At 43.6% G+C, this 27533-nt stretch overlaps 1 protein-coding gene across 1 annotated transcript in view; it reads left to right on the forward strand.

Moving 5' to 3' along the window:
• Positions 1 to 26902, forward strand: part of LOC138580614 (immunoglobulin superfamily DCC subclass member 3-like) — a 158986-nt gene extending 132084 nt beyond the window's left edge. Inside the window, exons 13-14 of the mRNA XM_069651287.1 lie at positions 1233 to 1392; positions 18544 to 26902. Of these exons, the coding sequence (XP_069507388.1) occupies positions 1233 to 1392; positions 18544 to 18639 (256 nt within the window). The 3' untranslated portion in view covers positions 18640 to 26902. The remainder of the gene's footprint in view (positions 1 to 1232; positions 1393 to 18543) is intronic.
• Positions 26903 to 27533: the final 631 nt, after the last annotated feature.

Genomic DNA, 27533 nt, shown 5'->3' on the forward strand with positions numbered 1-27533 from the left:
TATATAGTGCAGTGGTGAAGCATCTGGCTTGCAAGCCTGACAACTGTGGTTTGATCCCAGAGGTCGCTTAAATTCATAAACTCAAAGAGGACATACAATGTTTCTCATTTTAGCTGGGGGGGACTGAGTCCACCTTCTGAATAAAGTGGGTAGACTCCGTGCCCCTGCGTGTACCCTCGACTTGAGCACTGATTTTGACTCTATAACGCTAAAAGGCAAACACCAGGATTGGGGACAGGACGTCCCATGGCAACTTGCTGGACACAATGCAAACATGTGGAGTCCTATCCTTCTGTCAACTTCAAAATAAATGCAAACAAAAACAAAGGGCCCCATTGTATGTGCTCGAATCACTACATGTTTCCGGGTATTTATAAACTAATTAGCGCTCTTTTTCCAGTCCCCAGAGGTGCAAAAACGGTTACATCAGGTTTCACGCACTTTTTTTTGCTTTTGGAGCTTTTTGTCATTTTTGCAGGCTGAAAGGGGGCTCAGAACGGGTTTACCATTTCCACCTTTCAATCCTGCTCTGGCTGCAAAAGCTGACTGGTTTCCCACCTGCATGGCATTTTCACGTTGGCGGAAAGCCATTGGATTCCTATGGAATTCTCCGGTTTTTAGTCTCTGCTGAAAGAAGCCAGATTCCATAAGAATCTGTTGTAAATGCCTCCTGCAAGTGTAATTGCCACCATGGTTCTGTGATAGAGCAACACATCTTTGCTTGTGCCTTGCCCTTGTCCAATCTTGATATCATTGTTGCTGTGGGTTGGCCTTGCATAGTCTTGCTTTGTCCTGGCGTTGACAGAACTTAGTATCTTGGATAAGTGTGTATTTGGCTGGGACTTTCTCATGCTTAAATGAGCTTTTCCCTAATTCTGCCTTCGATGAACAAATATTAAGATTGCGCCTTTATTTGTCTTTGCTCAGTATCCTCTCTGCCATGGTTCAGCCTTAGCTGTGCTTGCCGTTGACTGTCTCTTGGGCTTGTTCAGATTCAGTTTGTGCGGTGTTGTCTCCCTCTCTTGGGGCTATGCCTCACTAGTTTCCAAGTTCAGCATCAGAAGTAATATGCTGTGTTTGTCCCAAATCATTACACTGTTTGGTCCCCCTAAGACTTTCATTGATAGAATCATAAATTCAATTCCTTAAAAAAAATTACATTTTTACTCTGCTGTTTTGCTTGCAAGCTTCATTTGTCACTGGCTGTGAATATATACTTGTTTCTCCGACAGCCTGTTCTGCAAGAAAGGAACACAAGACAGCTGGACAGTTCCACAGGGGTCTGAAGCTGTCCATGGGACCTCCCAAGAAGCTCAGCAAGCTGTACGATCCCAAGCGGGGAGGAACGAAACCAGTGCAACACCATCTGAAATGATAGAACTGGTTACTCAGGTGAGCAGCTAAGGCAACGAGGGGACAGTGGCATACGGTGAACTGTAGGGTGACCACACGTCCCCGTTTTGCTGGGCCTGTCTGGGTAGTTGCGCCTCTGTCCCGGGGTCACGAGACTTTGTAAAAATTAAAAAACCCCATCATGGGATTTGGTGATCGGGTGAATACCATCCCGGTTTTTGGCCCGATGTGATGATTTTTCCATCGGTTTGGCCAAAAAACGGGATGTTATCCACCCGATCCGCAAATTCCAGATGGGTTTTTAAAACTTAAAATAGTCTCGGGACCCTGGACGCTCGCCTCACTCGATTAACGTGACAGGCCACCCACCTAGAAGTAGGACTAGTTTTACAGATGAAGCTGTAGTCCGACTTCTATGTCAGTGGCATTTCCCGTTTTTTTATTTTCAAAATGACTAATCCCCCACACTAACGTGAGATGGGGGTTTAGATTCTATTAAAGACAAGGAGGCGATTATTATGCATTACAATCTTTACTCTGAAACCACAGCAGCAAAGAAAAAACTTTTACAAACAAAAAAGTTGTAAAGAACAGAACTAAATAGAGTTCAATGGCAATGTATGGGAGCTCCCCAATCCATCATGGAGGACAGGTCATGCCCTGCAGGCGACCAATGAGCAGGGACCCTTCCCCATATAAGTCCATTACTCCAATCCCAACCCCTCTTTCTGTAGCTGTCTTGAACCAGACGTCCACTGCACAGATCAGACGATAAACGATGAAGGCCAATCCAGTGAAGCTCTCGTACCACGCACTCCATAACTTGTAACTGCGAGCCACACTCCTGATCAGGACCTTAAACCATAGCTGTAAAAAACAACAAGCAAGAAGGGTGGGTGGTTGGGAAGAACAACAAACCAAAGAATGTTTTCACTTGAACCACCTATGTACATGCATATCACAATTGACATCTTATCATATCCAGGGTGGGAGGGTGGGATAATAATCGCCTCCTTGTCTTTAATAGAATCTAAACCCCCATCTCACGTTAGTGTGGGGGATTAGTCATTCTATGACAAGACAGGAGGCTCATATTATGCAAGTTCAAAGCCCTTGCATCTCATTAGTACAACATGATCCATAATAGAGCCAATATAATGAATAATAAAATAATAGGAAAGGAAACCTTAAATGTTTTCATTAAATAATCAGCTGACCGCAAGAGAATTGCCCAAGACTAGGATGCCCGAAAAACTGTCTTATAAGGCATAGACAAATCCACTGCAAGAAAACAGGAAAATGTGTCAATTCCTGTGTTCCTTACCAGCCACCAAAACCAACTGGTTAAAAGAGGGGAAAACATTGAACAAAGTTCTCCTATACTAATAGGTTAGGACAAAACTCATCTGAAATAAACACCTCTGTTGTCCAATCAAACATTTAAAACACTTAAATTCATACCCTTTTTGGGAACCTAGAAAGCAAACCAAAGAAAATAAGCACCTAGCTCTCCTGGAGATAAAGAAAAGAAAAGTACCCCCATAGGGGTGAAAGTCTTGTTGGTTCCATCCCATTCTTTAAAGGAAGATATTGCATTAGAAATAGGGTATGTCGCAGAACTACACTGGGAACCAAGAGGGAAAGACAAATCTTCAAAAGGTAAAATGGGAGTACATTTTGTAATAGGACAACCCATCCTGAGCAGAGCGGAAAATCAATAGAATTAACCCACAATTGTCTTCAGACATATATGTATACTAAGGAGGGATGTCTTCCGGAGGCAGAAACAGAATGGAAGAGAGGAGCCCCACCTGAGAAGCTAAACCCATCAAACCGCCAACACGGAGACCTTCAGACCTCCCTAACTCTTGCAGAAGGACTCTGATACATGACAAAACGCAGATATTAACAAACCTGATCCTTAAGAGGGCAAACTTGGCAAGGAGAAAAAATGTATCTGACATCCAATAGCCACCATTATAGTGATATCTAAACCCCCTTGTAGATATGCCCGGTGTTTGAACCTTGATCCCTCCTCCCTGGAGATAAACCCCCTAGAGGATCAAAACTAACCGAAGGAGGACACCAAAATTCCAAAGTCTTAGCAAGACTCTAAACTGCAAAGAACTAATCACTAAACAGTTAAACTGAAGTTGCACACCAGAATAGGTCCAGCAAATATTTCAGCCAACTTGCAGATCCTTGAAGCTCACAGCACCTTGAGCTGGCACCTTACTGTAAAAACAAACTCTTTTGAAAGAACCCAAAGGACCACCTGCCATGCAGGCGACTATGAGAACCACGTCAGTAACTAAATATAAATATCCCAGCCCTCTGGGAATCGTAGCGGCAGACACCTTCTGATAGTGAATGTATAGACCCTAGAACACATCAATAGAGGGTCATGAGAACGTGGATGGGGAATTAGTATCACTCCCAGACCCCTCTATCCCACCAAAGGATATTGAGTCCTCCCAAAAGAGGAGAAACCTCCCCCAATTATCCAAGGGAAACCTTGCAACCCAGAAGAAAGCTACCCTGAGGACCCCATTAAAGCACTGCTTTACACCCTTAAGAGAAATAAATACACTATAGCACCTCTAACCAACCCCTGACCGTGGACAGGATCAGCTTAACTTCTTGAAATACCAGATATTAGCAGAAAGGAAAGTAACTGACGGGAGGGAAATGCTCAGTGCGAGTATGCACTGGTCACGCGTCCGAACTCCTGTAAAAAAGGAAAACGGAAAACCATCGGGTGTTACCCCCAGAGGTGTAATAATATGATGCAATCTCCCCCAAGGATGGCGGGAAGGGAATGAGGGGGAAAGGACACTGGATAATTATCAATGCTCCGTAAATGTAAGGTTGAGAAAGAAACTGGGACCACTGTCCCCTCAAACCCTGAGGACTGAATCACTGTATTCATGTGAGGCTGACTGGCCACTAAAGGAATCAGGGAATGAAAAACTAAGCACATTGTCCATAGCAAACCAGTACTTATACAGTACGACGAACCCTCAGGTATACGAGAGGTGCTTACTTATCGATCTCAGCAGGATAAAAGACACATTTAGACCTTTCCAAATTTAGGAACCTGCATCAGTAGGTTCAGCACAGATATGAAAACAGCACTCTATTTGGTGCACTATAGAAAAATATATATGTATAAAGAGGTTAAGCAACGCTCATGAAGGTACAGAAGCCTACTTGTACTCCTCGAGCAGAGGAGAAGTTGCAATATACTATTAGACAGCCAGCTGAACCATAGGCCAAGCTTTGGGAGGAAAACCATGGGGCAGGCGCCATAAAGTTATTACTTGGCAACTCATCTATCAGATACCATCAAGTGTTTCCATCAAGTGTTTCCAAACATTCCATCCAAGTAAAACATGGTTGCTCAACTTGTCATGCAACAAAAACTGAACAGTTACCCTCGAGCTGACCCTGTCTCCACCAAAATCCAATAGAATAATGAATGTCCAATGGAACAAAAGTAGGGGAGAAAAACATGTCCCCACTAAAGAGCCTTAAGCCCTGCAGACCTCACTAGAGACACTCTTTTTTCTCCTCATGTTGAGAGAAAATACTGTAGCTTAATCAGCACGGGTATTGGGTGGAGCAATTGAGGTCGGGGAAGCAAACCTAAGGAAAGGACTGAGTTGTCCTGAACTAACTAAGGTAAAGGGCGACAGAATTTTTAACTAAAAGACGAAGGATAATACCAGAGAGATGGTTAGAGAGGAAGGTACAACCCCTCCATATGGGTCTGTTTACAACCACTTCCACACTCTCTTTTCTTCAAAGTACTTAATAAATAAATAATATATAATATATAAAATATATAATATATCCAACGAAGAGGGGTTACGCCCTCACAGGGGTCCGAACCCCAGGCCCTTATATAAGCTGATACTCACTGAGCTATCCGGGCCACTGACAATTCTGAAAAACGCAAATGTGCTCCAGTCAACACTTAAACATATTGTTTATCAAAAGCGTACACTGAGCAAGTGCACCTCAACTGCTCACCCCAGCAGGGTGTGGCAACTAATAGTACACGAGGGAGCACCTCGCAGTATAAACCAGGCAAAGCCTGAAACCGACGTTTACTGCACGCCTACCAGAACAAACAATGGCATCAGCCATATGCAGCACTTAAACAAAGCTGCCGACCTTAAGGGAGTAATACACTGAGCAAGTGCATCTCCAACTGCTCGCCCGAGCAGGGCGTGATAATCAGCAGTATACGAGGGGGTAACCTCGCATTAGAACTCAGGCAGAGCCTGAAACCGAGCAGGTTATGGTGCATGCCAGTTAAGGTAATTACCCAAGTTGCCGACTTTAAGGGAGGAAACACTGAGCAAGTGTACCTCAAACTGCTCACCCTAGCAGGGCGTGGACCCAGCAGTATACGAGGGGACCCCTCGCAGAAAACACAGGCAACCTTGCCACCGAGCAGGTGACTGCACCTTTCCAGGGAAGATAATGACATCTGCCACCAGCAGCCCCCAAACAAAAGAAAACTGTCAAGTTTAAAGTAGGAAACACTGAGCAAGTGCACCTCCAACTGCTCGCCCGAGCAGGGCGTGATAATCTGCAGTACACGAGGGGGTAACCTCGCAATAGAATTCAGGCTGAACCTGAAACCGAACAGATGGCACCTCAGTGAAGGCAAATCACCTAACTTAAGAAATAACTAAATAAATAAACAATAAAATAAAAACTGCAGAATTGGCAGTGTATGAGGCTCTGCAGTAGGCGAACCAGTGTTAATATAAGTTGAAATATCAATATAAACACAAAATAAAATATCAATTTTTAAATATATATATACATAAACATTCATATTCAAAAGTAATTAAAATTACATATAATATTGTTAAAGTGGAAAAATGCAGACTGGGCTGTCTCAAGTGGTCTCGCATAACTAGGGTGAACAGGCAACCCGGATTCCATTTGAGAAACCCCTCTGGGATTTGCATGGTTGGGCGGTATGGAAAATAAATTGTAATTATTTACCCCAACACGTTCCAAATTTAAAAGTTGGAGGATTGGTTCGAACCTGGAACCTTCCAGGTACCGGTCACAACCCCTACTGCCTGTGCTACAGAGACTGGCTTCTAAATAATAGAAAAGAAGGAAACATAGGAAATATATAGGACCAAGCACGCCCGCAGCACCTGGCAGTCCCAGGTGTAATTCAAAGAAAAAAAGAGGCGCAAATTAACCATACATACATTTTTTAAAATATCCATGATGTTCCGGACATTGTATTAGAACCCTGGCACCCAGCCTCCCAACACCAAGCACTTAGCTGTTGAGCCACTGGAGGCTGTGTTATCCAAAGGAACACTGCAGCCCACCAAAGGGCTTTGTACACAGGACACAAGAATGCTTGCGTGCGCGCACACCTGCACCAAGCATTAGCTTCTGTTAGCCAATAAATCTTTACATAAAGAAAGCTTCCATTCAGCCCAGTGCGCACGGGATAAAGAAAACAGTACACACTTAAACATGATGCCCAGAGGCAAACCAGCGCGGCGAGCGTTGGAAAGTTAAACAAACAGTACTTTAAAATATAAAGGACTAATATATATCTTAAATGTATCACAAAGAAATGCTACAAGCATACACTATTTTTCCCATAATATAACCAATTAAGGTTTAACTTCTACTGACAACATGTAAGACACAAACTGAAAGGAGTGTACTTAACTGTGGTGTCAGCAGCAAAGAAAGAGGGGTTGGGATTGGAGTAATGGACTTATATAGGGAAGGGTCCCTGCTCATTGGTCGCCTGCAGGGCATGATCTGTCCTCCATGATGGATTGGGGAGCTCCCATACATTGCCATTGAACTCTATTTAGTTCTGTTCTTTACAACTTTTTTGTTTGTAAAAGTTTTTTCTTTGCTGCTGTGGTTTCAGAGTAAAGATTGTAATTCATAATATGAGCCTCCTGTCTTGTCATAGAATCTGGTAACCCTAGTCAACTGCCATGTTGAGGCCAGGTGATGTATAGCTAAATGTGAGTTCCACACCCCATATTCACATGATCCTTTCGGGAGGTGGGGGTCCACACACGACAACCCCAATAATTCAACCAAACAGTTTTGCTCACCCCCCATACTTCTCACCTGGTCAATTCCTGTGCTGCACCACCTCCAACTCTGCGGCTTCATTTTTTTGCAAGCCTATGATATCCTTCAAGAATATGCACGCTAGCCCTCTGAGGATACACGTTGCCACTGATGCTGCGGACACCAATGTCATCAAATCAGTGCTCCTGCAGCGATACTAAGGGCCTCATTACACGGACGGCGGTAAGGGTTTACCGGTACTGGTATTTCACCGGTACCGGTAAACCCTTACCGCCTTACTACGAGGTCCCTTTGCGGGTTGGAGAATTTAACGCCTGCTTTTTGCAGGCGTTAAAAACCAACCCGCAAAGGGACCAGGGAGCTAATTACGGTACCGCAATTTGCGGTGCCGTAATTAGCACCTCCCCCATTCCCATTATGCCCTATGGGGCAAAAATGGGAATGGGGAAGGGCAATGGGGAAGGGGGAATTACCGCCCCGCCAACCTTGGAATAGGGCGGTAATTCCCCTTTCCACCAAGGCGGTGCCGGTATTTTACCGGCATGGACCAAGGTGCTAATAGCGCCATGGTCCACCGCCGTCCGTGTAATGAGGCCCTAAAACATGCAAACCCATGGGTGCACCCAGTTACCATATAGATCGTAAATATTTCATTGGGTGATTATTAGATGTATATAATGTACATAGCATGTGTGCTTAGTTACATGGGTGTGTGTCTATATATTATAGTTGCACAGTAGCAAAACTATAGTTAACGTTACATGGCACTTCACATAGGAAAATTAAGAAGCACATTTTTCTCTAACTTTTTACCTCATCCATGAACATTCACCAAATTTGGAAAATGAAACATGCTTGGCCACAGTGACACATTCATGCCACATTTGGAGAAATGTCATGAACATGTTCATGTAAAGAAAATGTTCAATAAAAAAAACATTTTCAGGAAGCATATCTTGAAAATGTCTGCATCGATATTCTGCACAAAGCCCTTACCTGGAATGAGTGCCGAAGGCTAGACACTTTTAAAAATTGCAAAACGGTATCTATAATTCAAACATGCACAGAAGTCGAGGCGAATACTGAAAAACACAAGCAGATACAGAGAGCGCACGCACAAACACATGACCTGTAACCACCCTGACATTCGAAGGCAGACCCTTGGGTGGGAATCACGCATATGCAATCACACATGACCACATGGATACCTTCAGATATCACTGCACATATGGATAGCGCATGCGGAAAACACAAAACTATGACATGGATAACTCCAGACCTGCTCATGAATCACGCATTTTTGTGCCCTGTTTTGAATCTCGAAGCTAGGTGTGTGTGATATTAACTCTCTGCACCCAACATTTTGCATTGCATTTTTGTGCCCGGTTTTGAATTTTGAACCTAGGTGTGGGTGATTTTAACTTTCTGCAACACACATTTTGCATCGCATGCTTGTGCCCCTGCTGTAACTATTAGGCCACCTGCTTAGTGGGCTAGAACTGTGCAGTGCAGCCCCTCTTGCCTTCAACTAACCTCTGCCACTTCAGTGGCACTTACCATCTCTCCTATCTTCTCTAACTGCTACACTATCACCTCCCCTCCCTCTCTCACGAAGTCTGGAAGACAAAAGCACAAAAAAGACATCCCGAGAGCCAACCCTGGCTTGGCCTACCCATCGCAGACACCTATATCAGCGCAACTTCCAGGCAGGTCTTCACCGATATCCTCTTCTCTGTCCCCTCCCCAGATCTATGGACTCCTCATCTTATCTCTACTCCCTCCCCTTTCACATCCTCTACCATTAATGGTGGCACCAAGTGGGAAGTCCTCTTGGCGGGCTTCTCATTATCGCAGTGCTTCATTAATGTCTACGGCACTGGCACTATCCTGGTTCTGGGTCCGCAATGCAACCTCCTTCTCTTTGACCGGTGCCTGCTGTCCCTCTCATTAACTTGATTCCCTCATCTGCCTCCCCCCTCTCTCTGTCCATACCTCACCGACTGGTTTACCACGCCCTTGTACTCCCCCCCCTCAGAAACCCTTCAAAGACAGAGACCTCCTTCACCTGGCCACACTTAACGCCTGTTCAGCCAAAAAACACTCGAGCGAGATCTGCCTCCTTCTTGAAGACATTGACCTTGACATTATCGCTCTTACCGAGAAGTGGTTCAATGCCAGCTCAGTCAATGCTTTTGACTCGCTTCTCCCCGATGGCTACAAGATCTTTTCCAAGCCACGACCTAACCGTACCTGCGGTGGGGTTGCCTTAATCCTCCCTGAGTGGGTCCCTAGCTCCCTCATACCCACTCAGCCTTTCTTTGAGAGCCTGCTCTGCAAGCTGGTCATCTCCCCCTCCTCCTCTCTGACCATTGCCACTATCTACAGGGCCCCTGGCACTAACACTCTGTTCCTCTCTGAATGGGCTGACTTCTGCTACTCTCTCATCCCCTACCACCTCCAATCTCCTCCTCTTGGGTGACTTCAACATCCATTTGGACTCCTCTACCACAGCATCCACCCTCTTCCATGACCTTTGCACCTCTCTCTCCCTCCTTATTCTCCCGTCGTGTCCAACCTACTTGGGAGGACACACTCTTGATGCTCTCATCCACTCTGGTCTTTCACCCCCCTCCCCTCTGATCACACCTCTCTCCTGGTCAGATAACTCTCTCCTCTTGCCTGAGTCCCCTTGGCCCCCTGATCATACCTCCCCCAGCCATGTCAACCTCGTTCATGAACATTCGTCCAATGAAACAAGTGTCAGCTTCTGCCTTCTCACCCACCTTCATCCGCCCTCACCCCCCTCCACTGACTCAAGCTCAGACTCTGTTCTCAGCAACCTCCATCTGGCCATTACTAACACTCTGGACATTCTTGCCCCAGTCACGAGGATCCACCTGAAACCTGCCTTTAAGCGTAAAACTGGGTACGACTCTGAACTTGCAGCCCAGAAATGAAAGTGCAGAGCTGCGGAACGGAAGTGGCAAAACTCAGGCTCACCCTCTGACAACCTGGCCTGCTGCCTGATCCAAAGGCAGACTCTCCATCCGCATCAAGAAAAGGGCCCACATCCAGGCACAGATATCTGGTGCATCCAACAACTTGGCAGAACTCTTCAAAATCTGCAGGGAACTAGCCAACCCTTCCGCAGTCTCCTCCTCCCCTCTTCCTTCCCAGGCCGTCTGCAACGCACTGGCCACTAACTTCACCACAAAAACCCTAGACATCCTGAACACCCTTGCTACCCTCTCCCCTAACCCCTCCTCAACCCCTTTGCCTCCTATTGCTTCTCAGCCTCCTTCCTTCTCCCTCTCCTCCTTCTCCCCTTTCACACCTGACGAGGTCACCAGAGTTGTCCGCTGTATGAAAGAGTCCTCCAAACAGGTTTCCCTGCCAGAACCATCAAGGACAACATTGGCTCTCTTGCTCCCGCTCCTGCTGATTTCTGCAACCACTCTTTTGCTACTGGATCTTTCTCCTCTTCCCTCAATCACTCCCTAGTCCAGCCAACTACTGCCCCCTTCTATCACCCCCTTCCTGGAGAAAATCCTGGAGAAGTTGGCCTTCCCCCAACCTCCCTCACACACTGAACTTGTTGGTGGTCTCCACGACCATCAATTTGGATTCCGAGCACCCAGAGGCACTGAAACTGCTCTTCTGAACACCCGCGAAGAACTGCTTGCATCTCTGGATTATAACTTTCCAGCTGTCCTCACTCTACTCAATCTCTCCTCTGCCTTCGACACAGTCAACCACTCCATCCTCATAAAATGGCTCCATGACACCCTGGCTATCTCAGAGCGAACACTGGACTGGCCGACCTCCTTCCTAACTGACCGTCCATCCCAGTTTACTCTGGGCACCTTCTCCTCACCCACCTCCGCCTCCACCTGTGGTGTCCCCCAGGGCTCCAACTTCTCCCCTTGGCTCTTTAACAGTTACCTTGCTCCACTGGCACACATCATTTCTTCCTTCTCACCCAACTTCCAATGCATTCGACATTCAACTCTTCTTCAAACTTCCTGCTGACCCTCTTGCTTTTTCCACCATCCCAGACTGCCTACCTGCTACCCAGTTCTGGTGCACTTCCAATGATCTCTGCCTCAATGCCAGCAAAACTGAGATGCTTCTTCCCCTCACTCTGGCCATCCTCTATGGGCTCTCCCCCTCTCCCTTCACCTTCATCCGAAGCCAAAAACCTTGGGGTCATCTTCGACTTCTCTCTCTCCTTCCTCCCTCACATCCAGGACATTGCCAAGAAAACCAACTTTCAACTCTCCCGTCTCAAAAGAATTCTCCCTATTCTCACTTCCCCCCAGAAGCTCAATGATACCAGAGCTCTGGTTACCTTTAGGCTTGACTTCTGTAACAGCCTACTCTTGAATCTACTCTCGTATTCTCTACAACCCATCCAGTTCATCCAGAATAGGGCAGCAAGACTTATCTTTGGCCTCAAGCCCAGGGACCGCATCGCTCCTGCCCTAAACATTCTTCACTGGCTCCCGGTTGCTGCACAGATTAAATTCAAATCCCTTGCTTCATCCACAAGGCTTTCAGGGGCCAGGGACCACGATATCTGCAATTTGCTATCACTAAATATTCTCCCTCTAGACCTCTGCCCTCTGTCACCAACTCTCTTTGTGTGAAGCGTTTCGCTAAAAAGAGCTCTGGAGGACTATCTCTTGCTTCAGCAGGCTCCCTTCTGTGGAACAGCCTCCCCCTTACTCTGCGTCATGAGCCGGACCTCCTCAAATTCCAGAAGCTCCTCAAGACTTTCCTTTTCAGTTCCACCTTCCCTTCTTCCCTCCTCTGCTAACCTCAGTCATAACAGTCACCATGATTGTTAACCAGAGCCCTTATGTGTCCTCAGGGCCCTGGCCTCCCACACACAATCGCCTCAGCTTCTGCCTACACACAGCACTTGCCTCGGCACCCACCGGCCTACCCCACTGTAGGTATGCACTTACCCATTTAGTTTAAGCTCTATGCTCCTGGCACTTACTACACTTGCCACTTTCATCCACTGCTCACCCACGAGCATGGACATTCCAGCACTCACACCCACTCCCTCTGCCCCTCTTCTCTCTCTGCACTTGCACGTTCTGAATTCTCACAAGGCATAGTAGGTTCGGCTTTTTCCTCCATTGTATATACTGTTTCAATCCCATGTTCCCTCCGTGGTGCCATGTAGGCTCTTTGAAACACAATTTACTTGTTGTATAACCGCCTAACAAATGTACAATAAATAAATAAACCACCACTCATAGAAGGACCACTCAGATACTCCGGAAATGCCCACAGATATGTATAAAACATGTAGGAGCTCACCCAATAACTTACCATAGACCTTCAGACATGCCCACGTATATAGACAACACATGCGCAGATATACACATAATGATCAGGTGAATACCTTCACACATGCCCGCAGATGCAGATCAAGCACATGCGACCACCACTTGAAAATCTCGACACATACGACCACAACAGATACTTCAGCCACCTTCTATACTTGTAAGCTAATCAGAGCAGCCAAGCCGTTCCTCTCTCCTAATAACTGTATCACACTAGCGTGAGCCTTAATCTTATCTAAACTGGATTATTGCAATGCCTTATATATTGGCAGCAATAAAAACATCATCTCCAAAATTCAAACTCTCCAAAACAATGCTTTAAGAGCTGCCCTAAGTCTTCCTAAAAAGGCCCATATATCTGACCTTAGGAGATCAGTCAACTGGCTTTCTACTAAAGACAAAATTCTCATCAAAACCGCATCCCAGACACACAAATGCCTCAACCACGCAGCCCCACAATACCTCTCAGACAGATTTAATAGACAAACAGCCTCCCGCCCACTAAGAAAGGTCAATTCAAACCTCCTATTAGTACCTAGATTTAGGCTCACCAAGTCCGTGGGAGCAGCTTCCCTGTTAAAGCAGCTCAATGTTGGAATTCTCTCCCCCCTGCATTACCCTACCTACAATTCCGAGCTAGCCTGATCCACTGGCTAAAGGAACAGGACGTCTGACCAGACTATACTTGGATCCAGCCTGCACCCATTGTATATACGTAATTATACTGCCTCACTATTTTTAGGTGTGTCTTACTGATCTATGCCCCACTTTGTACACTTTCTTTCTGCCTGCCCATTGTGGCAGCTATACAGCAATGTAACACAGCTATACCTATCCTTGTACACTGGCAACTGCCTTAACATTTATATATACGTCACACACACTCCATCTGCCTATCTATATTGTCTATTGTGTCGTCTCTACAGCATTGTAACCTCAGCTGTACCTATCCTTGTACATATGTAACCTAAGCCTAACAACCTTCTTATGCTTTCGCGCCCGAATACCCCTGGGTCTGGTGTGCAATATAAATAAACAAACAAACAAACAAACATGCCCATCAACACAGATATACAGAACCCTCCAACCTACAATGTCAAACGTGTCAACTGGCATGACATACCTGGGCTGCGGCCACATGGACAAAACCCACTAATATTACACAGAAACTGAAAAAACGTTTATACATCCTCTACCCTGCATTGATGCATCCCAGATGGATAGCTCTACTCCTAGCGTAAATGCCTGCAACGAGGAGGAGCGGCTGCAGGGACAACGGCTCAAAATCCTCCCCGCTAAGCCAACTCATACCTTCATCCTTCTGAGACTGCAAATTGGATACCCAATGATAAGTAGGTAATAAGGGTAATAAGTGGTATTTGCACCCGGTAAAGACAGATTGACCAATCGCAATCTGTCTTCCCTGGGTGCGATTCTATAATCACCGCCCGCACCCGGAACATAAAATAGAGAAGGGACTAGGTCCTGTTTCAGATGACGGCCATCACCCTTTTCCAATTTAATGGCGGTGGCCATTTTTTACCTTCTTTTTTTCCGTCACCAGCCCTGTCAGCCCTCTGCCACGGGGGTGAATGCCACAATTTTAACACATGTTTACCGAAACTATTGGAAACCAATATCCCCAGTGCACAACACAAATGATTATATTATTAAAAGTGAAATATACAAACATTGGGATTGCCAATGTTAAGGTTATCACAAACACTCATTTGGAATTAATATTTTTGAAACCTTAACATAGTCTCTCATACCAGAAATTAAACCTTAAGACAAATCCGATTTTACACACTGACTTTAGATTTAGGTGGTTACATCAGAGTTATAATAACATAACTTATGATGTAATGCGAGGAAACAAAACACAGAGACTGTCCTTAGCTTGCAGCTTTACTCTATGTAGTCTATGCTATTTGTTTGGCTATATGTCATGTACAAGTACCAAGGATTTGAAAATAAAATAATTAAAATGCTGTCATTCCAACAAATTACTTCCCATATTTGACTGGAATGACAGCATTCTTATGAATTATAGGTTGTTGCTGATGGGAAGCCTAGGAAAAATCCAGGTCAAATAGAGTTCTTCTTCAAGTATAGGTATCATCGATGCATATGAAAATTCAAGCACACTGTATCTATTTGCGAATTTTTTATTTTGTTTACTTTTTTTAACCAAAACTAAGCTACTACAATACGTGACCCATTTCTTGATCTAATTATCATAGCGGCTTGCAATTATTTTTTCCAAACCCATGGAATCATTTAATTTCACATTATATCAAAATAAGCCACATGACATGGTCTAAAATGTAAAAAGATGAACAAAGAAATAATATAGTCCCTACGTGGATTTGTGTTCCAATTACAGACACATATTGTATGCATATTTGTTTCTTGAGATATTGCATAACATTTGCAAGCTGACTCAAACCCCTTTAGCCGTGAAAACTGGTTTGATCAAGTAGAGTTTGTTGATTGCACATAAAGGTTTGAGTTGCTTCAATCCTGCTTATTAAAGCACCAACATCATGAAATAAATTTGATAGACCCAGTGAAGACCGAATAGACTTTACAATCTGTCCAGTAAACGGTATAAGATGTATCCAGTGTTGAAATATCCTTTATTATCTATCTGATGACACTCTTTCTTATTGGTGTCATTTGCCACCCAGACAAGCCTGATGCAAGTTGCAGTTTAAGCACCAATGGAGTCAACTCTGTTTCAAAATTTACAAGCTCCTCCGCGTGAATATTTCCCCAAAACTCCAACATCCAAAACTCCCAATACAATTTTAAAGGAATTGTGCTTTCTTTTAGCCAGCGTAGTCAGGGGAAAGGATGCCTAAACTCTAACTGCACATCGAGTCAGGCCCACATATTTAGTCTTAGAGACTTTACGGCATAATCAAGGGAAAGGATGCCTACACTCTAACTGCATATCAAGTCAGGCCCACATATTTAGTCTTAGAGACCTTGAGGCGTAGTCAGCGGAAAGGACGCCTGAACTTTACCTACATATCTAGCCAGGCCCACATATTTAGTCTTAGAGACCTTGAGGCGTAGTCAGGGGAAAGGACGCCTGAACTTTACCTGCATATCTAGCCAGGCCCACATATTTAGTCTTAGAGACCTTGAGGCGTAGTCAGGGGAAAGAATGCATAAACTCTAACTGCACATCCATTCAGGCCCACATATTTAGTCTTAGAGACCTTAAGGCATAGTCAGGGGAAATGATGCCTAAAAGCTAACTGCACATCGAGTCAGGCCCACATATTTAGTCTTAGAGACCTTAAGGCGTAGTCAGGGGAAAGGATGCCTAAACTCTAACTGCACATCGAGTCAGGCCCACATATTTAGTCTTAGAGACCTTAAGGCGTAGTCAGGGGAAAGGATGCCTAAACTCTAACTGCACATCGAGTCAGGCCCACATATTTAGTCTTAGAGACCTTAAGGCATAATCAGGGGAAAGGATGCCTAAACTCTAACTGCACATCGAGTCAGGCCCACATATTTAGTCTTAGAGACTTTACGGCATAATCAAGGGAAAGGATGCCTAAACTCTAACTGCACATCGAGTCAGGCCCACATATTTAGTCTTAGAGACTTTACGGCATAATCAAGGGAAAGGATGCCTACACTCTAACTGCATATCAAGTCAGGCCCACATATTTAGTCTTAGAGACTTTACGGCATAATCAGGGGAAAGGACGCCTGAACTTTACCTGCATATCTAGCCAGGCCCACATATTTAGTCTTAGAGACCTTGAGGCGTAGTCAGGGGAAAGGACGCCTGAACTTTACCTGCATATCTAGCCAGGCCCACATATTTAGTCTTAGAGACCTTAAGGCGTAGTCAGGGGAAAGGATGCCTAAACTCTAACTGCACATCGAGTCAGGCCCACATTTTTAGCCTTAGAGACCTTAAGGCGTAGTCAGGGGAAAGGATGCCTAAACTCTAACTGCACATCGAGTCAGGCCCACATTTTTAGCCTTAGAGACCTTAAGGCGTAGTCAGGGGAAAGGATGCCTAAACTCTAACTGCACATCGAGTCAGGCCCACATATTTAGCCTTAGAGACCTTAAGGCGTAGTCAGGGGAAAGGATGCCTACACTCTAACTGCATATCAAGTCAGGCCCACATATTTAGTCTTAGAGACCTTGAGCCGTAGTCAGGGGAAATGATGCCTAAACTCTAACTGCACATCGAGTCAGGCCCACATATTTAGTCTTAGAGACTTTACGGCATAATCAGGGGAAAGGATGCCTAAAGTCTAACTGCATATCAAGTCAGGCCCACATATTTAGTCTTAGAGACCTTGAGGCGTAGTCAGGGGAAAGGATGCATAAACTCTAACTGCACATCCATTCAGGCCCACATATTTAGTCTTAGAGACCTTGAGGCGTAGTCAGCGGAAAGGATGCCTAAACGCTAACTGCACATCGAGTCAGGACCACATATTTAGTCTTAGAGACCTTGAGGCGTAGTCAGGGGAAAGGACGCCTACACTCTACCTGCATATCTAGTCAGGCCCACAGACTTAGTCTTAGAGACCTTGAGGCGTAGTCAGGGGAAAGGATGCCTAAACTCTAACTGCACATCGAGTCAGGACCACATATTTAGTCTTAGAGACCTTAAGTGCAGGGAAACCCACACAATTACCAAAGAAGAAGAGTGTAAAATACCATCATTTGTTTCCTTCATAAGGAGCAGCCACTCGGTCCAAGGGTATTGTCCATGCTTAGCTACATTCTGCGGATAATGTATGTGCATATTACACTTAATTGTGTTTTGAGCATATGCATTATTCCAGAGTCTTTTTTGGGGTCTTGGAAAAACACAATGCAAAAACACCCTTTGTTACACACGATTTTCACCATGAACACAATTATCAAAGTTGACTAAAGTTGGCATTTATTTTTGGATGATGCCAAACAAGTCCATTAACAGATTTGGTTAGGTTTCACATATGTGGTGGAAAGTTACATACAGGAGGAACATGTTCTGTTAAGTGTAATGTAATCATCTCGAATACAGATCCGGATTTGGAATCCACATTTTGGGTTCATAAGCCACAACAGAATATGCACTTGTGATCCGAATACATAGTCTGAATATTCACATGGAATATAAAATCATAATGAGCAGCTACATTTCGTGTGTGCACCACCACACATACATGTTAGTACTCCAGACCCTACAGCTCATGTTTGAATTATAGAAAATTACAGAAAAAAAATGTTTTTAAAAAAATTAATGTCTCGAGTTGGCTCATACCTTTTGTTTGTCATGCGTCAGATCCAAGCAAGGGAGAGGCATGTACAGTAAATCTGAAAAAGCGGATCATTTCATTTTATGAGCCAAATATACCATTTTTATTTGCTCATTGCAAATTACACTTTATTTTTAATATTCTTTCTTGTCAATGAAGCTGCACCAAATTTGGCCTTAGATTTGGAAGCAGCCAAATCAGTTGCTTGCCCAATCTGGATTAGGTTAAAAGTTACAGAGAAAAAGTTGCCTTAATCTCCTATGTAACCCTAACTATAGAGTTGCTACTACAATATATATAATATACGCAGGAACCCCCAGTTTGTTGAGACCTAAAGATGCGTTCCATTAAGCAATGTAAACTAGTATGGAGTTTCTGGCCTCCGTCCGTGGCAGCCATCTTACTTTCATGTAACCAACTTGATATCTTTTTTCTTTTCTTTTCAGGAGCCTCCTTTTTCTGAAGAGCGGCAGGCTGACCCCAGCTCTCCACAGTTCCAGATTATGGTTGAGCAGCACCCCACCAGTCGCCCAAGTGGCTAAGTGTTGCTAACCCCCCCCATCTGTTTCTCACACGGTAACCAGTGCCATGGGCTTTGCATTTGTTTTTTGCTTGTGCCTCTGGTCTTTGGATTACCACATCGGACTCTAAGAAAAAACCAACAAACCTCCAAAGAATCTACCTCACCTAAGAAGATTGTTCTAAGCACCGCTTGGACGCCAGCTAGGAGTGCCACCTCCTTCTCTTGCGACGCTTCCATTAAAAAAAAGTATATATATTTTTAAAATAAGCAGAAAAACCAAAACTACCTCGGAATGCTAACCCCTTTCAGGCTAGCTTCTGATTCTTCACCCACCAAGCGTGGGTTTTTCCATGCTCATGTTTGTACTGATGGGAGGATGGGAAAGAGGGACTCATTTCCTAGTGATCCAGAGGCCCATTGGATGTAAAGGGGCAATTTTAAATCAAACAACCAAAAAAAAAAACGAAATATTTTCTTTCACATTTCTGGGGCAGTGACCTGGTTCGGACAATTTTTAGAATCAACCAGTTACTCCAGGAGGATACAGATTGGAACTTTCAAAAATAAGCAAGTAGGCCTCATGTGCCCCGGCCCCTTTCCTTTTCCTTTGTCAGAGGGAAGGCTGAAATGTGCTGCCGGATTGGGTCATGGCTTCTGAAAGCCTCAGACAGTGCTACAAAGGTAGCACAGTGCCATGTTCCACCGGCCAATGGGATTCTTCCGATAGAGAGGGCTTCTGCTATGAAGAGCAATACACCAAATACACCAAAAACTAATTCTATGGATGCTCGTGAATGCAGCTCTGCCCTCCTCGATTAAGAATACCCTCTTCCCCCAGGATAGACACCACACCTCCTGTCAGTGCCAACCTCTTCCTGCTCTTCTGTGTCTGGTACCACTTTTAACGTGTCTCTTGCTAAATATTTTAAAGAAACTAAGCTAAAATACTTCCAAAGATGTAGATTTTTAATTTCCTAACACAATTTCCACTTTTACTGGAAAATAGCCAAACCTAGTACCTTATTTCTAGATGGTCTCTGAGGGCCCCATTGAGCTAGAGATAGTCACCAAGGACGCTGTACCCTACTCCGGCAGGGCATCGCCACAAGGCCAGGTCTGCCTTCTCACCCCTTCTAGACCTCTTCGGTCTGCCCATAAATGTGTCTCTCCAGTGTCGCTGCAGAGCACGACTTGACAGACCCCTTCGCGACCCAAAGCCCCATAGTCTGTTATTGTTCAGAACTAGTGCCAAAGTTCTTCCCTGAACTTCAAAAGCAGACAAAAGCTGTTGTGCCTTGCAGCGGTTGCCTTCGGGCCGTACTTACAGAGATGACCCGACGGAGATGGTCCTGCTGCTGACGTTGGAGCAAGGGTTCTCCCTTGTTTGATGAGAGGGCGTGCCTCTGCTCTCCTTTCTCTAGCCTCCACGGCGGCTTCCCAATTTCCTTCTGTGCTGGTTGCTGTACACTACTGTGCCCTGATTCCATTACCGCTCGAAGAGTCATATCACAGAGCTGCTCAAGTCTAACAACCATCAAAGATCCGCCATCTTTACTAAAACACCCTCGCGCCACACTTCATTTCAAAGTTACCACGATAGGTTACTTCATTTAGTTGCCTTTCTTCCCTTTTATGTCTCTATATTCTTTTGCCAAAGTGAACCTCAGCAACGTCTAGGAGATATAATATACACAATCTGGGCCTGTACAAGTAAAGTAATGGGCTGAATGATGCAGTATTAGCCCACTGTCAAAATACGGAAGAAGACCTGCCTGAGCTGTGCTGCAGTACACAGTCAGGTGTCGATGGGGACCGTACCATGTACGGTTGTAATGGGCACAATGTCTAAGTTCAAGCAACAGAGTCCTTTACATGATCATTTACGTCTTTTTATTATTCTTTTTGAATTTGGAACTTCTTAAAAGGACAGATCTAGTGAAATATTCCAAAACACGCGCCTCACTGTGTCAAAGGTTCTGTTACAGATCAAAATGAAGGATGATTGACAGGCTTTGAACAATGGATACATTTGTTGAAAGGAGCATGGAGGAGCTGAACACAGATATAAGAAGCAACATACGTGTACGGGCCATCAACTGGCCAATCTTCAAATTACTAGAATGATTCTGTAGATGCACCCTTTAAAGAGCTTGAGGCACATGTAGGATATTAAGTCTTCTGTTAACAAAGGGTTGCCTGCAGCATCCGTCCACCGCCCCTGAAGGGCGGATCTTCGCTGCTTATAAACGCAGAATTCCAGGACCGTGGATGCTTAGCACAATGCGTCTCGTAATTTGTATTTTTTGCTGGGGGGCTCTTAAATTGACCAGGTCTAACTAAGAAGGATGCCCAGAGGAACATAATCTCCCCACCACCAAAGGTCCAGCTACTACAAATCTATAATTTGAAAGACACACAATGATTGTTATACATTTTACAATTGCCATTTGCAGTAATGTTTTGTGCTTCACCCTTGAATATGAACAAGTAGGCAACTGTGCCATTATGGAGCGAGCATCCTGCCAGCAGACTGTATACCTGTGGGTAATAGGGGACTAGATCCGGGGAAATAACATTTCTAAGGGGTCCCAGGCAACAGCCATACAAAATGTCTTAGCTATAACATGCTGAGTGGTCAGGGTAAGACACCCCTATGCCCCACCTCAAACAAGACTCACCAACCCAACGCATCAGTATACTGGGGCAGTAAACATGCCCCTAGGTTTTTTACCACATTCCAAAACTCTTACTGGAAAGTAGGGCTATTAGTGGGAATACCATCAGGCATAGCATGCTTCAGATATCTGAAGTAGGCAGAACACACCCTATGATCATGATGGGGACTTAGCTGTTCTTCCTACTTACTGTTCTCTACCTTTCTCTCCTGAGAGTCGCATAAGCCTTCCCCTTGTTCAGTTATTGTCTCTCTTGCTTTTCCTCTAACTCTTATTTTCTTCACTCTTTAACTGTCTCTTTCACTCCCCATCCACCCTCTTACACTTGTCAGGTGAACCATTTTTTGCTCACCCCTTTCCATAGTTCCACCTTTTTGTGTAATCAAATGAGCGGGCAAAGGTGTACACACAGCATTTCCATCTAGTTCTTCCAGGATAACCTTCCCTAATAGGTTAGAGAGTGTGCGTGTGTTCTCTTTATATGTCAAGCAATACCAACCAAAAGTGATGTGTTGTGTGGAAGAAAATGAATTTTTAGCTACCCTAGATTTTCCCTAGAAAGCCTTTTGTAGACTGTCTTAACTTTCTACTCATGACATTATGCCAAAAGAAAAAATGGGTTTTCTTTATACCTCCTTTAAAATTAATTTTAGAAATATGTAGTTTTTATAGGGAGAAGAATTTCTATAGTGTATAATATGCACCTCTCGTTTGTTATAATATGTATTTTATGTAGAACGTGACAGTGGTTCTATGCAAGGGTTGGTGGAGCTTGGGCTCCATATACCAAATTACAAAGATGAAATGGTATTGAAATTCCGCCAAAGTTTTGGAAATCCTTAAGGCTTTTATAAATTAAGCAGGCTGTAACCTATTCTTTTTTCAAAGAAGGTATCTGGTGAGTTTGGTCGAATCAGAGTTCAAAAATGTTATCAGGCTATATTTCTTGGCCCCAAATTATACATCTCCCTGCCCAGTCTTCTTTCGACCCCATCAACACCAAGATATTTCCTTCCAATATACTATCTTTGTCCTCATTTCAATGTGTTACTACGTGCTCATGGGAGAAGAACTTTGTTTAAAAAAGGGAATATGACTGCCTCTGACCCAGGCCTAGAGCGCACAGACTCTCTGGAAATCTCTCTGTCAATTTCTATTCTGGAATGTGTCCCGTGGAGCTGCAGTTTTCAGAATATTGAAAATTGAAACGTGCCCTCAGCTCTACTTCATAAAGGAACTCAACCTTGAGCCCAGAACGGAGATAAGCATCTCATCTAAGGTGGCAAAATCAATAACTCCAGTCTTGGACATGCATGCTCAGGGCCATGGATCCCTATCAACTTTCAACATAGTTACTTACAGTCTCAAAATGCTAAACGTTCCTAAGTGAGGCTTTCCTAGTGAACTGCCAAAGTACATAACTCCATTCCTAACTGAGCCCTACCCTGAGCTGGGATCCATCCAAAGGTGTTAACAGTTTTATGATAGCGTGTGGGCTGCACTCCCCAAAACCACATTCATGTGGTGTGGCTTTCCAATCTTATGTTCAATAAACCATCAGTAAATACCAGTTGAAATAATAAACCAAGACTTTAATATACAGGCAACACTATTCGTACTGATGGTTTATTGAACATAAGATTGGAAAGTAACACCACATGAATGTGGTTTTTGGCAGTTCAACCGACACCGCTGGCTACACGGCCAAGGTCTTGTTTTCGTTCACATTTGTAGTGCCATTTCACGGAGGTACCTTTCAAGTGGGTTTGCACCCCATGCAGATAAATCAAGATATCAGAATTATAAGAATTACCTCCAAAAATCTAGGTTATACACACTCACCTCTCCTCAACAAGTTTATGATACCCATAGGAGCTCACCCAGAAAGTAATAAAGCAGGCAACACCAGCCTCAAACTGAAGACCTGACTGACTTCACAGATGAGATTTCAAACACTTAATATCAGTCTCACACCAGTGACTTGCCTAAAACAAGGGTTGCTTGATCCACATTTTCAGAAGCCTATCAGAAAATGTGGACCTTCCTATGCTGGGGCTCCCCCAGGCCCTAGAAAACAGGCGCAAACGGGGACATACCCAGAGGCTTGGCAGAAATCCACATAATTAACACGAGCTTCAAACTGGGAGCTTGCCCTGAGCTTTGCTATTTTAGAAACTACCAGAGTAGATAGTGTGTGTCTTAAATTAGAAATCTGCACTGAGCTGGAGGTCACCAGGAACAAGCAAACAAGTAAACACCAGTCTGTTCTGGAGCTCCTCCACAAATTACCAAAACCAAGAACAGAAGGCTTTTCACGTGAGCTACCAAAAAGGTTACACAGTTCTTGTGAGAATTAGTCATGAACATTGCTTTACAGGTATAGTAGATAAGACCAGTCTGTGCCAAAGCTGCTAGGCGTACCTTAAGAGCTATCACTCAATTAATAACACACTGAACAATTACTCCTGAGCTGCACTTCACAAGTACTATACTAAAATACCAAGAATGAATCCCACATTGGGGTTCAGACTGGGACTCTGCTTCCCCAAAGGTATGACCAAAATAGATCACTTTAGTGTCACACTGGGGCAACTCTCAACTCATGGTTCCCAAGCAACCTACCAAAAGAGGCCAAGCCATTGTCAAGTTGGAGGGCCCATAGACTTTTGTCCACCCAAAGAAATGAACACTGGCACTCCCAACAGGACCAGGGCCTTTACTTAGCTTCACTTGTTCATGAAACAGATCAGATTAGATCACATTACAGACCTATTACTGTACGTGAATTGTCCAAAAGGTCCCCATAAGTTGCATACAAAAGGTTCATATCTGAGCTCTATGAGCCCAACAAATTACCAAAACAGACCATCCGAGTCTCACTGGTGACCTGTCCTGATCTTCGGCTTCCCAAGGATCCGGTATATGTCCTGATCTAAGCTTCTTGAACAATATACCAGACGAAGTCCACCTTTAGACAAAGCATCCCCCCAAAGATTTACTTTTCCAGGAACAATATAAAAAAAGGTAACACCAGATTCATACTTGGACCTGCCCTGCAATCTCTTTCCTCAACAAACTATTAATAGTAGTCATATCAGTCTGGTACTAGTGATCTGCTTTGAACTCTGATTTCTCACCAAACTGCCTAAAGAGGTCATATCAGTCGTGCACTATTGTCGTGCACTATTGACCTGTCTTCAGTTCTGATTTCAGAACAAACAATAAAACATGGTTATATCAGCCCTTTACTGGAGACATGATGGGACTTCTTTTTCCATTTGAACCAGATAAAATAGGTCTTACACTGGACTCCTGCCTAAAGCACAAGCCTGGGCTCACAGCCGTGTCTGGAATCACTGAGTAGACCACGTCTTGTTAATAAGTGACTGCTAGCACCAATGAAGAAATGCTATGAACCTAATGTTGTTGTGTTTCTCCTACTATAAAGCTTTAATCTCATGTAAGACAGTTATCTTCTGATTATGTGAAGACAGAACACATACGGTCAGAGAAACCAATGTCCTGTACAAAGAGGGAGTAATGTTTGTCAATGTATGGAGCTTATAATACTCTAAGGGGAGCAGAGGATGTTATTGGGCCTGCAAACCATTCCATGCAAATTTGTGTTCCTAACTTCTTTATGTACCTTTAGTGAACCAGATTGTTTTTCTCCCAACATTTAGGGATTTATATGTTCCTGTGTAGTTTAGGAATATTAATTTGATCTTTTTCTAAGATTATTCCAATATATGTTAGGAAAGCTTCCATGCTAAGTATTTAACCAAACTATTTAGCTGTACCACATATAAGCCTCTTTTGCATTTGGTTGCTTTTCTGCTTACAGCCAGATACTTTCACTTGACCCTGCCATGAAGCCATGATGTCATGACTTCATTCTAGAAATAACCTGAACTAGGTACTTTTGTAAGGAAATCAAAGCCCTTTATTGCATTCCCTCCCCCAATATATAGCCAGAATAGAAAAGAAAAAAATTGACGGTTCCTGGTAAGTGCAGATGTTTGGTGAATTTAATCCTACATGGAAGTTATTTCTGAATACAAAGTTGCTCGTTATGCTAATCATATTGGTTGGTTTGGGCTGATAAACACTTGGTTGGTTGGTTGATATGGCAGACCTGATGATAGGTTGAATGAAAGAGCATTAGTTGGTTTGTATGTGACTTGTGTGATTGGATTATGGCTTGGCTGGCATTTTGAATGCAAGGTGGATGACTGGTCTAGTTGTAACAGAAGGCCATTTGGATGGGCAAGATAATTTAACTATATGTAGTATTCCATTTCTAGATATGTTGTTTGGTTCAATAGATGATATATGATGAAGATGGTTTTCTGGGCAATTATTTGGTAGATTCTTTGGTGTTACTCATTTGGTAATAGAATGGTTAGCCATTCATATTTTGACATATGGCGTTAAGCTGTCACTTAATTCATTGGCTTGCCGGGCAGGTTTGCTATTGGTTTAATTTATTGGGTTGACAAGTGTATTCATTTGGCTGAAATTATTAATTTGATTCGGCAGGTGATGTAAGAATAACACTTGATTACTGGGTTTGTTGAATAGTTTGGATGATTGATTTGCATGCGTTGAGGCAGTTTTGTTAACACCATTTGAATTTTTGTGATATATACATTAAATTATTGCAGGGAATACTCAAAAAGGAATGCATGATGTGAATGACTAAATTAACGTAGAAATGTTTTTCTTCTAGTAATCTTACAGTAAACATTAAACACACGTATGTCTAATATTGGCACTGCTGGTGCTCAAAGCACACAGTGCCACCCTTTGAGTGTGTTTGCACCTCCGCCAAACCCAATACCGTACCCCACAACGCATACACCAACATATCTCATCAGTCATTTGCACATTTATTGAATCCAGGGACCACCAAAGAGTGGCTTTCAAATAATATTGTATTTTCTGTCTGGTCCCTCTGTTTGAGGGGCTTATGTCACACTGCTACCAACTATGCAGTCCTAAAACGGTATGCATTTATCTACAGTAGGTGATGTGCCTGTTGTGAGGAATTGTGGAGGATTCTGTTTGAATGTGCTATAGTGAACTTAGCACCCAACCAATGTGCCACACACACCCAACATGCCACACACACCCAACATATCCCCATCTCCTTGCACTAAGCAATGCTGGTTATATAATTGGCAACTGATCTACATCTCTTTCATTGAATTATTTCCTTGCTTGCAGTTTGTATAAACCGAATAATCTGTCGGATTCAGTGTAGGGTTCTGTTGTCATTGCATAACGGATTGAAAGCCCAACCAACCAAAAATGTACTGTCTGAAACATTGGAAAGCTATGATCTATTTTCTTGTGTTTGACATTAACTTTTCTTTTTCTTACTTTTATTAAGAGAAATGTTGTAACCGTATGTTAGAATGCTTCTAACCACTCTTGTATGTCTGAAACCAGGCACATTCCTAACGAGATCTTGGGAAAGACCTTTTGCTCCCCGAAATCCTACCAAAATCCTTATTTATTTCTAATAGTATGTGCTTAATCTGTATTGGACAAACATACACTCTTCTTTGTACCAAAGGGCTCCAATAAACAGTGAAATCCTCAGAAGTGTTTTTTCATTTTTAATCTTATTGCTACCAGGTATGTGTCCTTCACCATTCAACTCTTGGGAAATGCTCAACCCAGTGAGAATGGGAAACGCAAAGGTGAATTAGTCAATACAGGAATTAATGTATTTCTTGATAGGACATTGCTACTGAAAGGAATGTAGGGCTGGGTTGTGCCTGATCTTAATATCATCATAATTGTTCATAATTGTTTGGCGAACACCTGCATGCTATTTTCAATTGTAAAACATAACATTTGCATAACACTTCATCAGGTGCTTCCGTGATCAGCATCCATACCTTGTATGTATGTCATAGAGTTCATTTAATGTAATTAGGAAAGCAAAATTGGCCCGACTCTGGCCAGAAACCTGAATATACAGCTTAACTTATGGACCCATCTGTTCCTCGTGTATTCCATCAGTGGTTTGTAACCTGTAGAAAATACTTTTTATTTTTACTCTGCAACATTGAACCTTTTTCCACAAACATTTTTTGTTGCCAGAAAGTCCTTACCTAAACTCCAATTCCCTAGGGTGTGGAAGCAGTAATAGTTCCGGCAAATTCAAAGCTTTGTTTGCAATGATGAGACTGCAATTGGAGTTACTGTGGGCATAGCACCAGAATCGCTG

Source organism: Ambystoma mexicanum, chromosome 1p (assembly GCF_040938575.1).
Source record: "Ambystoma mexicanum isolate Mex_15411 chromosome 1p, UKY_AmexF1_1, whole genome shotgun sequence".
In the NCBI taxonomy this organism is placed as follows: domain Eukaryota; kingdom Metazoa; phylum Chordata; class Amphibia; order Caudata; family Ambystomatidae; genus Ambystoma; species Ambystoma mexicanum.